Raw genomic sequence first — 14,429 nt, forward strand, 5'->3', positions numbered from 1 at the left:
CAACAGTGGGAGGGCTCCTAGCGCCCTGGCCACTGCTGGACCTCCTGATGGCATCTGGTATTTTTGGCCACTGTGTGACACAGAGTGTTGGACTGGAAGGGCCACTGGCCTGATCCAACATTGGCTTCTCTTATGTTCTTATGTCCTTAAAATCATGATTCGTCAAGTGAGATCATTGTGCCGTAAGGTGGATAGCACCGTTGGAACCACCACTTTTTTCTTTGTCTATATATTTTAAGAAAAAGGCGTTGACGGGGACAAAAACAGGTGTACGGTTGCCGCTCTTGACGTTTTTCAGAGAGGTGGCTTTATTAGTCTGCCCCTCCCTCCCGCCTCTGGTATTCCACGGAGGTCTCCCATCCAAGTACTTGCCAGTCGACCCTGCTCAGTTTCAGAGATCTGACAAGATCAGGCTTGCCTGGGCTACCCAGGTCAGGGCGAATGCTCCGTCTTGTTGGAGACATGATTGAGGTTTATAAGATAATCTTTGCGTCCGTGAGAAAAGTGGACTAAAAATAACGTAAATAAATAAATTGCTCCTAGCAGTTAGCATGTCTCTTTAAATACAGCTGACAGTGTTTATTACGCCTTGTTCACTCTCCTCCCCATATTTTTAACAGGTTAAACAACACGGCTCTTCACGAAGCCGTCTTGCTGGGACTGGAGCAACTGGATTGCACTGAAGCCTTGCTAGGGTAAGTTGGGCAGCAGCTGGGAAAAGCCTAGTTTTGGAAGGACTGTTGGATGCTTTCAGTTCCCGACTCTTTGCAGAGTGGTTTTCATATTCAGCATCATTCGTGTATGGGAGAGCCTGGCCCTAGCTAATTTTCATATAGCCATAGTAACCATTATTCTCTTTTCACAGATGTAACGCAAATATTAAAATGAAGAACGCCAAAGGATTGTCCGCCTATGATTTAGCCCTGAAGAGCAACAATGACAAAATAGTCTCCCTGTTTGCTAGTAAGCTAGGGCAGGGAATATTGGACAGCATGTAACACAGCCAAGCACAGTCCAGCTAACGGCTGATTATGAAATCCCCAAAACGAATTGATTTGGAAGAAGCCTTTGTGAGAGGGCGTGCCTTTTGATTTCAATGGATTCTGACAGTTTATTATTGACTTTTTATGGCTGAGGAGGAGGATAGATGTGTTATTTGGAAATTTGGCTTCCGACATCATATTTTTGACATCCTTATCCCCCAGATGAGAAATACGTCCTAACAGCTAGCAGTTATCCTTTAATAGTACCTAAACCTGCTGCCTGAAACAGCCATATTGCTCAGCCGGGGTGGGGTGCTCAGAGATGTATCCATTAATGCAGATGGAGACACTGATTCCTCTCTGGGGCAACTAGGCAACAGCTGCAAAGAAACACTTAGAAGCAGGTTAACTGGGTTGCTCAAAACTCTCATATTCTACTGAAAACGAGGTCTCAGAATTCAGTTTGGGCCAGGACTCAAGGTGTACCCCTCCACTGTCTTTCTCGTAATATACTTCAGGGCAGGGCTTTTTTTGTAGAAAAACCCCAGCAGGAACTTATTAGCATAATAAGCCACACCCAACAGCAGAAACCTATTAGCATATTAAGCCACACCCCTGACAGCACAGCTCATTAGCATATTAGGTCACACCCCATGCCTTCCCTTGACTTGCCCGGGCAAGCCGTCCCTTGGACAGGCTGGGGAATGCATGGGGAGGTATTTAAATGCCTCCCTAATCCTTCCAGGGGGCCCCTGGCCCGCCTGCCTTGGAGTTGCCGGGGGGGTCGCTCTCCAGGCCTTCTCTCTGTAACACACGCAGAGGTTTTGGCTGTAGTGGGCGTGGCTAACTCTGAAGCCAGCCAGAACTCCGTTCCTGTGCGTTCCTGCCCAAAAATAGCCCTGCTTCAGGGGTTCCCAACCTCTTTTAGCCTGCAAGCACCTTTGGAATTCTGACATGGTGTGGTGGACGCAGCTACAAAACTGCCTGTGCAGGAGGCAGGGCCAGCCGTAACATGATTGCTGCAGCTTAACTTCAGTCATGCAGTCAAGCTCCTTGTGCTGTGGTGGCGACTGCTGTCAAAGCCTCTTTAGTCATGCAGTGAAGCTCCTTGTGCTGTGTTGGCGACTGCTGTCAAAGCCTATCTCTTCTCCAGTAGCCAATCAGAAGCCTTGCAAAAGCCCTACCTGCCTCCACTCATTTCCTAAAAATACCTGGCGGGCACCAGAAAAAGTGTCAGTGGGTGCCCTGGTATACTTACTCCTATTCCCTGACATACACTCAGTTGACACCAGTCCTTGCCTTGGGTCAGTTCGTCATCTCAGCTCATCTTCAGATCAGGGACCAGCCCTCCAGGGGGGTTCACAGTTTGTCTTTCTCCTTCCACGCCCTAGAGGACGGGAGGTTAATGCCAGGCTGGGTCTCCTTGACCAGGCAGTTTAGGGAGATTTCACCATTAGTACAAAGTGCCAAAAGCACATGTGTAAAATGTAACATGTGGAGCTGCGGTGGCTCAAGTGGTTAAGACGCTGAACTGCAGGCTGTGGAAGGTCAGTAGTTCAGCAGTTCAAGACCCGAGTTGCCACATGACGGAGTGAGCTCCCGTCTCTAGTTCCAGCTCCTGCCAACCTAGCAGTTCGAAAGCAAGAAATTGCAAGTAGATAAATAGGTACCGCTTCGGTGGGAAGGTAACAGCGTTCCATGCACCTTGATGTTTAGTCATGCCGGCCACATGACCACGGAAACGTCTTCGGACAGCGCTGGTTCTTTGGCTTGGAAATGGGGATGAGCAACGCAACCCTAGAGTCGGACTCGACTGGCTTTTGAGCAAGGAAACCTTTACTTTAAAATGCAAAGAAAATTTGTACAAACTAAAGAAGTGTGCGTGATCTTGCTGAAATGTGCTGCTGTTGCAAAGCAAAGCTTAGGTATCTTTTCAGTCTGAGATAAAGTCAACGGAAATGGGGAAAGGAAAGTGGAGGACAGAGCAACTGAGGCCAAAAACAGAACCTGGCAACGCACACACCGCCACCTTGTTTCTAAGCATTTAGCAGATGCTACCCACATATTTCTCTTGAGGGCCATAATATATATTTTTTTAAATGAGACCCTGGAATTCAGATTCCAAATCTAATATTGAAATATTGGGAGGTTGGAATAGTATTCAATTATATTTTTGTTAGGTTCTTGTGAATGTCATGCTATTGTCAGTTCCAAGGACATCTTCACTGCAAACAGGTGTTTTGTTTGATTTATACGTCCCCATCTGCTTTCTGACCTTGGAAAGACAAAACAGAAGCACAGTCTGTTTCTACATAATAAAAGGACAGGACACTTCAGCAGGCCAATTCAAGTGTGCTTTATCACTTTCCAACCGAGAACAGTTGGAAAAACAGAATACCACTAAATACAGCAGTAGTTTAAGTGTAGAAATCGAAGCCCTTGAGAGTCATCGACCAGCTTATCAAAAGGGTTCTTCAGGGTGTGAGTGTGACACCACGGGACCGTTGTGGGACCGTTAGGTGGAGGGCTGCTGCCCTCACGGCCCAGAAGGTGCTTGCAAAGTCATTCAGGTGTGCCGCTTCCCCTGACTCACACGTTCAAGGGCAGTGATGTGTGAAAGGAGGTGCCTCCATCCGCTCTGGGCAGCCCCTAGCCGGAGCACCCACCTGGGGAGTCTGAGCTGCTGCAGCTGGGCCAACCTGCAGGGAGCGCTGCCTGGGACAGGGACTTCCTTCCGAGTGCTTCCAGTGCCAACCCGACTATGGCTTGCTTGCCCCCGTCCACAAAGATACCATCCACCATACCAGCAAAAACCAGGACAGCAGTCAGGAACGACGACTCCCTCGAGCCTAAAATGCTGCCCAAGGGCCTCCTCCTTCAGCTCCTTGAGTTCCGGGGCTTTACTGGCTTCATCCATAAGCAGCAAGCCCAGCCGCACGGGACTAACCGCAAAAACAGCTGAGAAGGATGACCTTCAGAAAGACAAGATGGAGGCATTGGCTGCACTGGAGGATTCCAAATGAGCCGATCAGAAGCTGCAAAAGGAGACTTGACTCCCTAAATTCTGTAATGGTAGATCTTCAGAGGAAGAACAAAGAGCTTAAATTGAAAAGGTTGCCAGGGAGGAAGAGAAACCTACGAAGAAAAAGCCTGGCCTTTTCTGTGACAATTGCGACTACTTCGACCCTCACAATGCCAGAGACTGTCTGACTCAAGCGCAGGCCTCAGACAAGCCTCTGCATTTGACTTACCATGGCAACCAGAAAAAAGAGCGCCCCTTCTGTGAAATCTTCAAGGTGTTTGGGCACTGGGCCGCAAACTGCAATGACAAGACCTTTTGATGCAGCCGGGGTCCAGGGAGAGGGAACTTTGCTCTATGCGTTTGTCAAACAGCATCCATGCCAGGAATTCTGCCCATACTAAGCTAAAATCAAATCTAAAAATTTACTTGGCAAAAAGGGGGGGGGGGTTTCTTCAGGAAGAATAAGGGACCACATCCATCCTTCCAGGCAAAGGCGTTGTGTCTGTCACCCTTGGCATCTCTGTCATGATCAATAGGCTACAAAGCAGAGACGTAGCCAGCAGTGGGGCTTTAGGGGTGGAGCCCCGCCATGGCTGGCTGGGCGGCAGAGCGGGTAGAGGAGTGCAGTCTGGCCTGCAGCTACACCCTGGCTGGAGCCAGGGAGCCATTAGAGGCAACGGGGGAAGCCGTGGCACAGGAAAACAGCAGGAGTCTTGCGGGAGGGGAGCGAGAGATGCATGCCTCGGCCCAAGAAACACCCACTAAGGCCAGGGCAGCCTTAAGCGCCACAGAGGTCCCCACCGGTTTCACATGTCAGATGCAGCAGTGCGACTGGGTTGGGGACTGCATTCCAGCTCACACCCACCCCGCTCCAGTAGGTGCGCGATTCTGGCCCCACGCGAGCCACCAGTAACAGGATCGTGATGGTGCGCACCAGTTCGAAGGGTCCGTCTCTTGAAAGTCTTGTTTGCTGCCCCAAGCAAGTCACCCTGCCAGAAGCAGCCTTCGTGGCAACAGCAGCCTCGCCCCCACTTCTTCATACCACAGCAGCTAAAGGCAAGATTGCAGCCGCCGCTGCCACTCACATAATGGGTCAGAGCCTCATACTCCACCTGGTGTCGTGAGAGGAGACGGTGGCCAGCGCCAGGGAAACCGCAAGGCCAGGCCAGGCAGCCCACCGGAAGCAGCCTTCGAGCCTGACTGCCTGGCTTGGCTGACTGACTGGCATGGTGGGAAAGGTGGAGGGAGGGCGCCCTTTCTCCAGCTCCTCTCCTCCTCCGGCTGTTTCATTTGAGTTTTTATTTTTTTACACAGGACATGATGTTAGCCCCCCACCAAAAAATTCTGGCTTGAAAGGGTACTTGAAGGGCTGTCGTATACAGGATGGTACTGTAAAATCGCCCTTACATTATGTTTTTGGTAATTCTATTTCCTATGTGTTTTTCCCCTATTTTTTCTTTCTGTATCCCTTTTTTAAAAATTCAAAATAAAAAAAATATTCTAAAAAATAGGGTAGTATAGAATTGCTTTCTGTTGTCCCAGAAGGCTGGACCAGAACCAACGGGTTGAAATTAAATCAAAAGAGTTTTCGGCTAAACATTAGGAAGAACTTCCTGACAGAGGGGTTCCTCAGTGGAACAGGCTCCCTTGGGAGGTGGTGGGCTCTCCTTCTTTGGAGGTTTCCAAACAGAGGCAATGCCGATTCTGTGAACTTGGGCAGATCACGAGAAGGGGGTGCAGGAAGGGTTGCCTCAGTGCTTAGTTCTCGTGGCCCTTTCTTACACGCCCAGGGAAATGTCATTCGCTACTTTGGGGTCAGGAGGAAATTTTCTCCAGGCCAATTTGGCCAGGGATCCTGGAGGGGTTTTTGCCACCTTCTGGGCATGGAGCAGGGGGTCACTGGGGGTGGGGGGGGGAGGTACTTGTGAACTTCCTGCCTTGTGCAGGGGGTGGGACTAGATGACCCCGGAGGTCCCTTCCAACTCTGGTTCTGTGGCCACAGGGCTGCTACAAAGTGTGCATCGTACATTTGAAATAAAGCAAACGAGCACCTCAGATGCCTTTAAGAGCAATGGTTTTGAGCCAAATTTTCTTACAGTGTCCAGATTTTCCATGGACCTCCAGTTAACCCCACGTATCACCGACGCAACCTCAGAAAGAATGCATGCCTGCACTCCTTGCTATCCAAAGGGTAGTATTTGTCATAGAAATCTAAAATGTACTCCTCAGTTTTAAATCCGAACTTCTGGTACAGCAGCATTGCAGGATTACTTGCAGAGACATGAAGGGTTACGTCTTTGCCCATGCAGGTCTGTCAGAGAGCAGAAACAAAAACTGTGTTATAAGGGGGGGAAATTACACAAGGAAATAAAGATTCAAATGCTGAAAGAGGAGGGAATACTTCACGCATGGCATTCCAACTATGGAACTCCTACACCTACTGTGATGTGGGGAGTGGATCTCGCAGATGGGCAGGTGGCCTATGTTGCTTCTCTGTAAGGCGTTAACAACTTTCAGGAAGCCAAGAACAATTATGATACACTTTTTAAAAAAACAGCATTACTGCAGATGGATCGATAATGAAAGAAAAGAGACATGCAATTTAGAAATACCCGCGGTCACCCAATGAGTTTTCATGGCAGAACAAGGACTCAAATTTGGGCCTCCCAGATCATAGCCTGAAATTCAGTGTATTTTTAAAAATTTAGATTTCAAATTTTTTTGCAAACCTGGGGCTTTTCAGGTTTGGAGAGAGATCTATCTTGCCTGTTCATTGCTCCTGCCTCCAAATTTAAATATCCACAGATTTGGCCATGTAATCAGATGTACTGATACAGCAAAACTCCACAAAGATAAGCAAGAGAAAAAACACTTGCCAGCCAAGCAAAAATGGACAGTGAAGTATAATTCACGCAGAGGCAGATGTATAGATTAGTCATAGATATATTTATAGCTGTGTAAGGTAAGGGGGGGGATTTGCTGCTCTTGACATGGTTGTTCACTGCAAAACGTGTTTGCACCAACGTCCCATCACTGTGGCTGCCGAGACAAGGAATTACTACACTTGATACAGACAAAACCTGTTGTGTTCTAACGGGGCTTTGTCTTTGAGCGTGACAAGAGATCGCCTTAACTGCCCAGAAGCAAAATGCTCCTGACCGGTCCTGATCAATTGGCTCAGTATCACCTGGACTATTTAGAATGGTGCCGCTATCCAGGTCAATAGGCTCTAATAGTCGATTCCAAAACACAAGCCATGCATCAGTATCTCTTCAAGGATCTCGCACGCACGCACACTGAATTTGCAAATCAATAAACAAGGATGGGCCACACAAATGATAAAACACATGCAGAGTAAAATCTGCCCAGTTTGCTTTTGCACCTTCAGAAAAATCATCGGAGAAACTACCTGAATGAGGTGGTAAATCATAAACGTTGCGATCCCCGATCGCCTCCATTCCGGGTGAACAAAGAGAAAAGAGATGTAGGCTTCATTGTATTTAACATCTGGCACCATAAAGCCAAAGGCAACGATGACCTTTTTGTAAAGAACGACAACACTGAAGTCAGGGTACTGCAGGCATTCCGACAGGTCAATCCCTGAAAGGGGAAAGAAGAGCAAAGAATCACACTTTGACTGGTGGGAGGGTGTATCATAGACAACTGTAGACAATACCGGCTGAGGCCTAAAGCAAAGGTGGGGCTGTCTCACTTGCACAAGTTAAAGGAACGTGAAAGAACACAGGGTAACACCAAAGTAACTCATCATCCAATATTAGGATTGGTAATAATCCTGTAAGAAATGCATTAATACACTTTAAGACACTTTCATGTAACAAAAGGACACAGTATTCAGTGGTCAATTAAATTATGTATTCCCCTGTGAGGAATTCCCCCTATACCACTCTGCCCAACGGGATCTTCTAGCGGTCCCATCCCCAGCCAGGTTGCATTCTGCAGCTGCCCACACCAGGCCAGAAGGACATTTGGCACAGGCTGAGGAGTTCTTTGAGCCTAGTGATATGATTCCCTATAGATTAGGGTCACTTACTCATTATTCGAAGAAGTATTTTATTGCAATACGTCCAGTTTGCCCAGGTACTAAAACTATCATAGCCATGGCAAAATCAACCTTGCTCTGTACAATTATGGAATTCCAGGAGAGTCGATGCTATGGCATCCAGAAAAGTGCTTCCAGGAATAAGCCAACTTCAGTCAAAATATATATAAACTACCATTAAAACTTACAGCAAAAAATATAGTTTTGCTTAGTTTTTAATCAATTTTTACTGTCTATCTATCTGCCTGGACACTTTAGGCATTTCATCCCAAATTCTACTTGAAAAAATGTGTGCAGTGATTACTTTCTTACTACTGATTTATCATGACTGCTATGTTCAATTAAACATGAAAAACCTAAACAAAACAAAACAGAGATGTGACCAGCTCCCACTGGACAAGCGAATAACTTCTCCAAAGCCAACACAGGGAGCCTCTGGAGCAGCCAAAATTATTAAGAATTTCAAGTATGGTAGACCCTCACCATTCGCAGCTTGCAATTTCACATAATGCAGCTAGTCCTGAGCATGTGAGCCTTCTGCAGGCACGAACGCTCTGACCCAGGACGACTGCCGAACTGGTAGAACTGCATCTGCTTGTGTAGGAAATGTGTGCGCCGGGCAACTGGTGCAGTGGCACCGCCCTCACCTTGCATCACGGTGCCATGCAACTTGCCTGGCTGTGCAGGTGGAACATAGATCCACTGGCTATTAGCCACAAGGTATAGATGGAACACTCTGGGGCAGTGATGCGCTCTATTCTTGGTGCATGGGGGGCAACAGTGGGAGAACCTCTGGAGTTCTGGCCTCACTGGTGGGCCTTCTGATGGCACCTGGGTTTTGGCTACTGTGTGACACAGAGTGTTGGACTGGATGGGCCATTGGCCTGATCCAACATGGCTTCTCTTATGTTCGTATAGATGGAACACTCTGTTTGGGGCAGTGATGCTCTGTATTATTGGTGCTTTGGGGGCAACAGTGGGAAAGCTTCTGGAGTTCTGGCCCCACTGGTGGACCTCCTGATGGCATCTGGGTTTTGGCCACTGTGTGACACAGAGTGTTGGACTGGATGGGCTGCTGGCCTGATACAACATGGCTTCTCTTATGTTCGTATAGATGGAACACTCTGTTTTGGGGCAGTGATGCTCTGTATTATCGGTGCTTTGGGGGCAACAGTGGGAAAGCTTCTGGAGTTCTGGCCCCACTGGGGGACCTCCTGATGGCATCTGGGTTTTGGCCACTGTGTGACACAGAGTGTTGGAGTGGATGGGCTGTTGGCCTGATCCAACATGGCTTCTCTTATGTTCTTAACTATGGCTGCCCAACATATTTGGCAACCCCAGGTCTCCCTCCATGAGGGGACGGCCCCCCGGCCTCCCAGCCAACCACCTGAGGCAGCTGGCCCTGGCCCGTCCAGAATTTGCAGATTTCATCTTTTGATGACCCCACGAACAGACCTCCCATGAATGGCAAGGGTCTACAGGGTTCAACTCTGTCAAAAGGTCAAGAAACCTCCTTCCATATTATGTCCCATCCCTCCATCAGCCATCCCTCCATCCCCAAGGAGATCTTACCTGGCCAGAAAAACTCATGGCACATTGAGTTGATAGTGGGAATGTGATTAGGGCGCACATAGCAATAATCAATGGGTGACTCTGGTTCAGTGGTCCAGTTGGGATCATCCTTGTGTGCATGTGCTCGAATTTCAGCCAGCAGCTGAAGTTTCAGTGGTTTGGTCTCATAATCCCTTCTGGAAAGGACATAAAACAAACAACATTTGCCTTGGTGAGAAGACAACAAAAGTCAGGCAGGGTCATGTTCATAAAGCATCTAAATAGACACCAGAACTTGACCCCTTCTAAGTACCAAGTACTAATGTACCTTTAGACGTTTTATAAAGAATAAGCGCAGTAATGACTGAGAACGGATTTACAATAGCACATTACTGAGAAACCTCAAAAAGAGGAAAAGCACGCAAGTCACGTTTCCTCTTTCCGTACTCTTAACACAGTGTGCAAATAGGAGAGATGAGCATCTATCTTCCGTGGATGTCCCATAACTGTCATCCACACATCTCCCCATGGCTGTGGATTCACTAGGTGGCAAAATTCTCCTTGCCTGCTTCACACACACCCCGTCAAGTCAAACTTGATCAAGACTGTATCTATTTAATTTCTGTCCCACTTTCCATCTTAAAGTCAGGCCCTCATGCTGTCCGCCCAATAAAAGAGGTCTACAGATTACCAGTAATGATAAATAGGCATTGTCAGACTCACAGCAAACAATGAAATACACTCTTGCAGGAAGGTTTTATTTTATTGAAGCCATGAAGTGCTTAGAACGGGTTCTCTGTTCAGAATAACACAAGGTGCTTGAGACAGGTATAACAAAGCAAGTTTAAAATAACATGGGCCAATAGATATGGTTCCCGCGCCCGCCCTGAGGACTCATCGCGCGCCCAAACCCTGAGAAAGCAACGGTTGTAGCTGATTAAACAGTTATTCTATTCTCACACTACTGTTCATTATAGACTAAGCAAAAAGCCTCCAAACGCGAACCACCTGTAGCCTTGGCAGATAAGGTTCCTTCAAAGCACTGCTAGCGTACATGGAAAGGAATGCAGTTGAAGATGAGCGCATGAGGGTGAGGGGGGACATGCGCACAAGAGTCTAAGCCAGTCCAGGGAAGGAGAGGGGGGGGATGGACACATCTCATATGCATGGAAAATACATATTGGCAGCTTGCTGACAGGCATCAATCCAGAAAGATACATTTGGAAAAAAGAGGAGGGAAGGCAAAGACAGCAAGCAGCAGCAGCGGAAACAACCTTCCAGCGATCCATACCTGATATAAGGTTTCAAGACACGTGACGTGTACGGACTGATGATGCTGTGATCGGCCGGCACTTCGGAGCCTACAAGTCGGGTGAGAAATTTCATTCCCATTTGCCGAAACCCCTTCAGAGCAGACAGCTTGGTCTGAAAAACAAGACAGACAGAAAACATGGCAGACCGGCTGAAGGCACCATAACGTTTACAGCAGAAGGCCATGATGGGGCAGCTCCCTATAACTGACGGATTAAGGAAGGGAAGGGATACAGATGAGCGTTTTATCATGTCTGCACCTGACATGTCGAATGATTTCTCCTTCCCTTCCCTTACAGAGGAAAACAATGTACAGGTGTCTAAATGCCAATGTTGAAAAGCCCTTGAGCCAAGACAGGAAAGCTGGCATGTTTGGTGCCAAATGGCAATTTAGACATAGTGGGTGTTTCAGAAACCTGGTGGAATTTGGGGGGGGAGGGAGAGAATCAATGGGATACTGTTCTCCCGGGATATAAACGCTACAGACCAGAGAGGCAAGTATGTGTTGGGGGTGGTGTTGCTCTATAGATCAAAGAAGGCATGAAATAAGATAGAATAAATTCCCCTATAGAATCGCTATGGGTGGGGATACTGGGCCCTAAGGGTTACTTAAAGGTGGGTGTGTATCAGATACTGAGGTGGAGGAGGAGATGACTGAAGCAGATAATGTAATGTTAGGTGACTTCAACTACCCTCATTTTGACTGGGCAAATGTACGCTCGAGTCCTGCGATAGAAACGAGGTTCCTAGATATCATAAATGACTGTGCATTGAACTGCTGGTCACAGAGACAACTAGGGGGGCAAGGCAGATAACCCCAATTGCTCTCCTGACCAGAAGGGACTGTAACAGTAAACAAAACTGCCTACTTGAAGGAGGAAGGAGTTGGATTTGTACCCCGCCCTTCAATCGGAGTCTCAGAGCAGCTTACAATCTCCTTCCTCGCCCCACAACAGACACCCTGTGAGGTAGGCGGGCCTGAGAGAACTCAAGAACTGCTCATGAGAGAACAGCTCTGAGAGAATTATGACTGGCCCAAGAAGGTCACCCAGCCGGCTGCATATGAAGGAGTGGGGAATCGAGCCCGGTTCTCCAGATTAGAGTTCGCCACTCAACCACCAAACTGCACGACGATTGGTAGACGATTACCTTACAAAGAAGACTGCTTGGAGGAGTGCTAGAGTACCTCAGAATGACCCCGTTCTTTCCCAGGCCCCACTCTCCCCCATCCTGCGTTTGAGAGCACCTGGAAATATTCACCTGGTACCGATCCAAGATCCTGAAGTCCTGGCTAGTGGTTCTGTACGTTGCACGGCCCGCTGAGGGACAGCCAACACTCCCTTCCTTGGCTCCGTAAATCCCGTCAACCAGCAGGAGAGCTGCATTCACGATGCTGTCCAAGTCGAAGAGGGGCAAGCCTCTTTCCCGCTTGGCCTGCCGGACGAGCAGCTTGCGCCTCAGCCGCCGAGCATTGGGCGTCGCGGCCATCGCGTTCGGGCAGGCCTCCAAGTTCCTCAGGAGGAGCTTCTCCTCATAGATGCTGACCGACATGACCGTGGGCTTGCCGGACTTTGGGTCTTTCTGCTTCAGCTGAGCCTTCCGCTTCTCCTGGCCCTGGGCCTGCAGGGAGGTGTGTGGGCTGCCAGAGCCTACAGCCTCCCCTTCCAGTCTCTCCGCCTTCTCTTCTTCACTCTCCACCTCTTGCTTAATCTGCTCAGGCATCTTTACCCTCCTCCGGATCATTCTCATCGGCCCACTGGGTGGCGGAATATACTCCGTCCCCGGGTCTATAACACCATCGCCTTCCATCTCTTCGTCATCTATGAACAGAACAAAATATTTCAGGAACACTGCAACAACAACAAAAATACTGTAGTATTTTATTTTATGTTAGCATGCTTCTACCCCAGCTTTCTTCCCGCTTGGGCCCCCGGAGTAACTAACAAAGGATTTTGAAGATCCAATTAGGATGCTAAAATTAATCAACCCCGGTGTTTCTTTAAACAGGACCCTGAATCTAGGGAAGAAGGTGGGCTTAGCTTCAAGATTAGCTTAACTGGAAGATTCAACAGGTATTCAGATCCCCTTGCAGCATCAGACGTCCTACCTGAAAGCACACAGACAGGAAAAGGCCATATCCTGACAGACGTATATGAGAATGTGGTAAACCGAACATGCTGGATCCTGAAATCGGGAATTCCCAACTCTACACGAGGGAGAACTTACGATAACAAAGGGAGTTTTAAAAGCCCCACCGTTTCCTCTTGGTTTTAAAGAAAGACCGTCCGCTTTGATGCTCGATTAGGCGTGCTGCTACTGTTCTCTCCAATTAATGTCTCAGATACATGGAAAGTATTTTAAAATGCCAGATGATTTGCTATTTGTTTCCATGATACCATTTATTCTTTTATCCTGCCTTTCCTCAAGAAGCTCAAGGTGGCATACAAGGTTCTAACACACACACACACACCAATTTTATCATGATAATTACAGTCCTCACTTCTTATTTTCATACCAGGCCTTGTCGTCCCTAGAGCAAACAGCTCCTCCAAACCCTCAGGGCAAAATATCAGTGCAGGGCCATATTAACCCATGGCCGGACCCCTAGGCTTTCAGGTATTTCAGGGCCCCTCCGACACCAGTCTTTCATCCCACTACAACTGACAGCCTGACCCTGGCGCGGTAGGTACTAGACCGGAGTACATGACCCTATATACATTTTGAGATATAAGTTCCAAAAGTACGGATGTTTGTTAAGAAACTGCTCCAAGTCAACTGAATGCAACACACCACGGCTATCGTAAATACATCTACTCTGCTCTCTTCCGTATAATTAAGAATAGAATCAAGCACCGCCATACAATGTTCCCTCTAAGCTGTGGAGTCCTGTGAGCAAAAATTCTACTTTGTGAGCTCCTGGTATTAAAGTTGTGAGCATCTGATTTGGTTCCTGCATAAATTAGTTTGCCCTGGAGCCATCCTTCCCGAGCTGAGACAAAAATGTGTGAGCCAGAGGCTAAAAAACTGTGAGCTAGCTCACACTAACTCAGCTTAGAGGGAACACTGCCGCCAACTATTTCTATCACCTAAAAGAGCAACATATTAAAGCCTCACCCTGGCTTTAATTAATTTAGACCAAAGACATACAGTAATATGGAAACAGCCACTAATGGCTTTTTATTTATTTATTTATTTATTTTTAATTTGACAACATACCCACTTCCAGAGGAATAAATCATACTGCTATCACTCCACCAGTCTCCCAGAAGTAAGATTCCCACTGCAGTGGTCAGAACAGGCTGGGTACACACTTCTTTAAAGAAATTAATGCAGGAGATGACAACACTATTGATAAATGGCCATCTATATGGTATTATTCCTTTACTAGCAATCGTTTTATTGGAAAGCAGGTACAGGTACTTTCTCCATTGTGGCTCCTGCCCAAGGAGGTCAGGAAAGCTCCTGCTCTCCTGGTTTTCCACAAACTATGCAGAACTGAACT

General features: G+C 47.7%; 2 protein-coding genes across 3 annotated transcripts in view; one reads left to right on the forward strand and one right to left on the reverse strand.

Moving 5' to 3' along the window:
* DZANK1 (double zinc ribbon and ankyrin repeat domains 1) overlaps positions 1–4,006 on the forward strand; it is a 59,917-nt gene extending 55,911 nt beyond the window's left edge. The window contains exons 21-23 of the mRNA XM_015410560.1: positions 621–695; positions 866–994; positions 3,904–4,006. Of these exons, the coding sequence (XP_015266046.1) occupies positions 621–695; positions 866–994; positions 3,904–4,006 (307 nt within the window). The remainder of the gene's footprint in view (positions 1–620; positions 696–865; positions 995–3,903) is intronic.
* A 1,954-nt stretch (positions 4,007–5,960) lies between these two features.
* Positions 5,961–14,429, reverse strand: part of CSRP2BP (CSRP2 binding protein) — a 19,773-nt gene continuing 11,304 nt past the window's right edge. For both annotated transcript variants that reach the window (XM_015410562.1, XM_015410561.1), the window contains exons 6-10: positions 12,188–12,747; positions 10,908–11,041; positions 9,638–9,813; positions 7,415–7,605; positions 5,961–6,316 (exon numbers count right to left, since the gene is read on the reverse strand). In XM_015410562.1, the coding sequence (XP_015266048.1) occupies positions 6,143–6,316; positions 7,415–7,605; positions 9,638–9,813; positions 10,908–11,041; positions 12,188–12,747 (1,235 nt within the window). In that variant the 3' untranslated portion in view covers positions 5,961–6,142. The remainder of the gene's footprint in view (positions 6,317–7,414; positions 7,606–9,637; positions 9,814–10,907; positions 11,042–12,187; positions 12,748–14,429) is intronic.

This window comes from Gekko japonicus, unplaced genomic scaffold, assembly GCF_001447785.1.
Source record: "Gekko japonicus isolate JY-2015 unplaced genomic scaffold, Gekko_japonicus_V1.1 scaffold3457, whole genome shotgun sequence".
Taxonomy (NCBI): Eukaryota; Metazoa; Chordata; class Lepidosauria; order Squamata; family Gekkonidae; genus Gekko; species Gekko japonicus.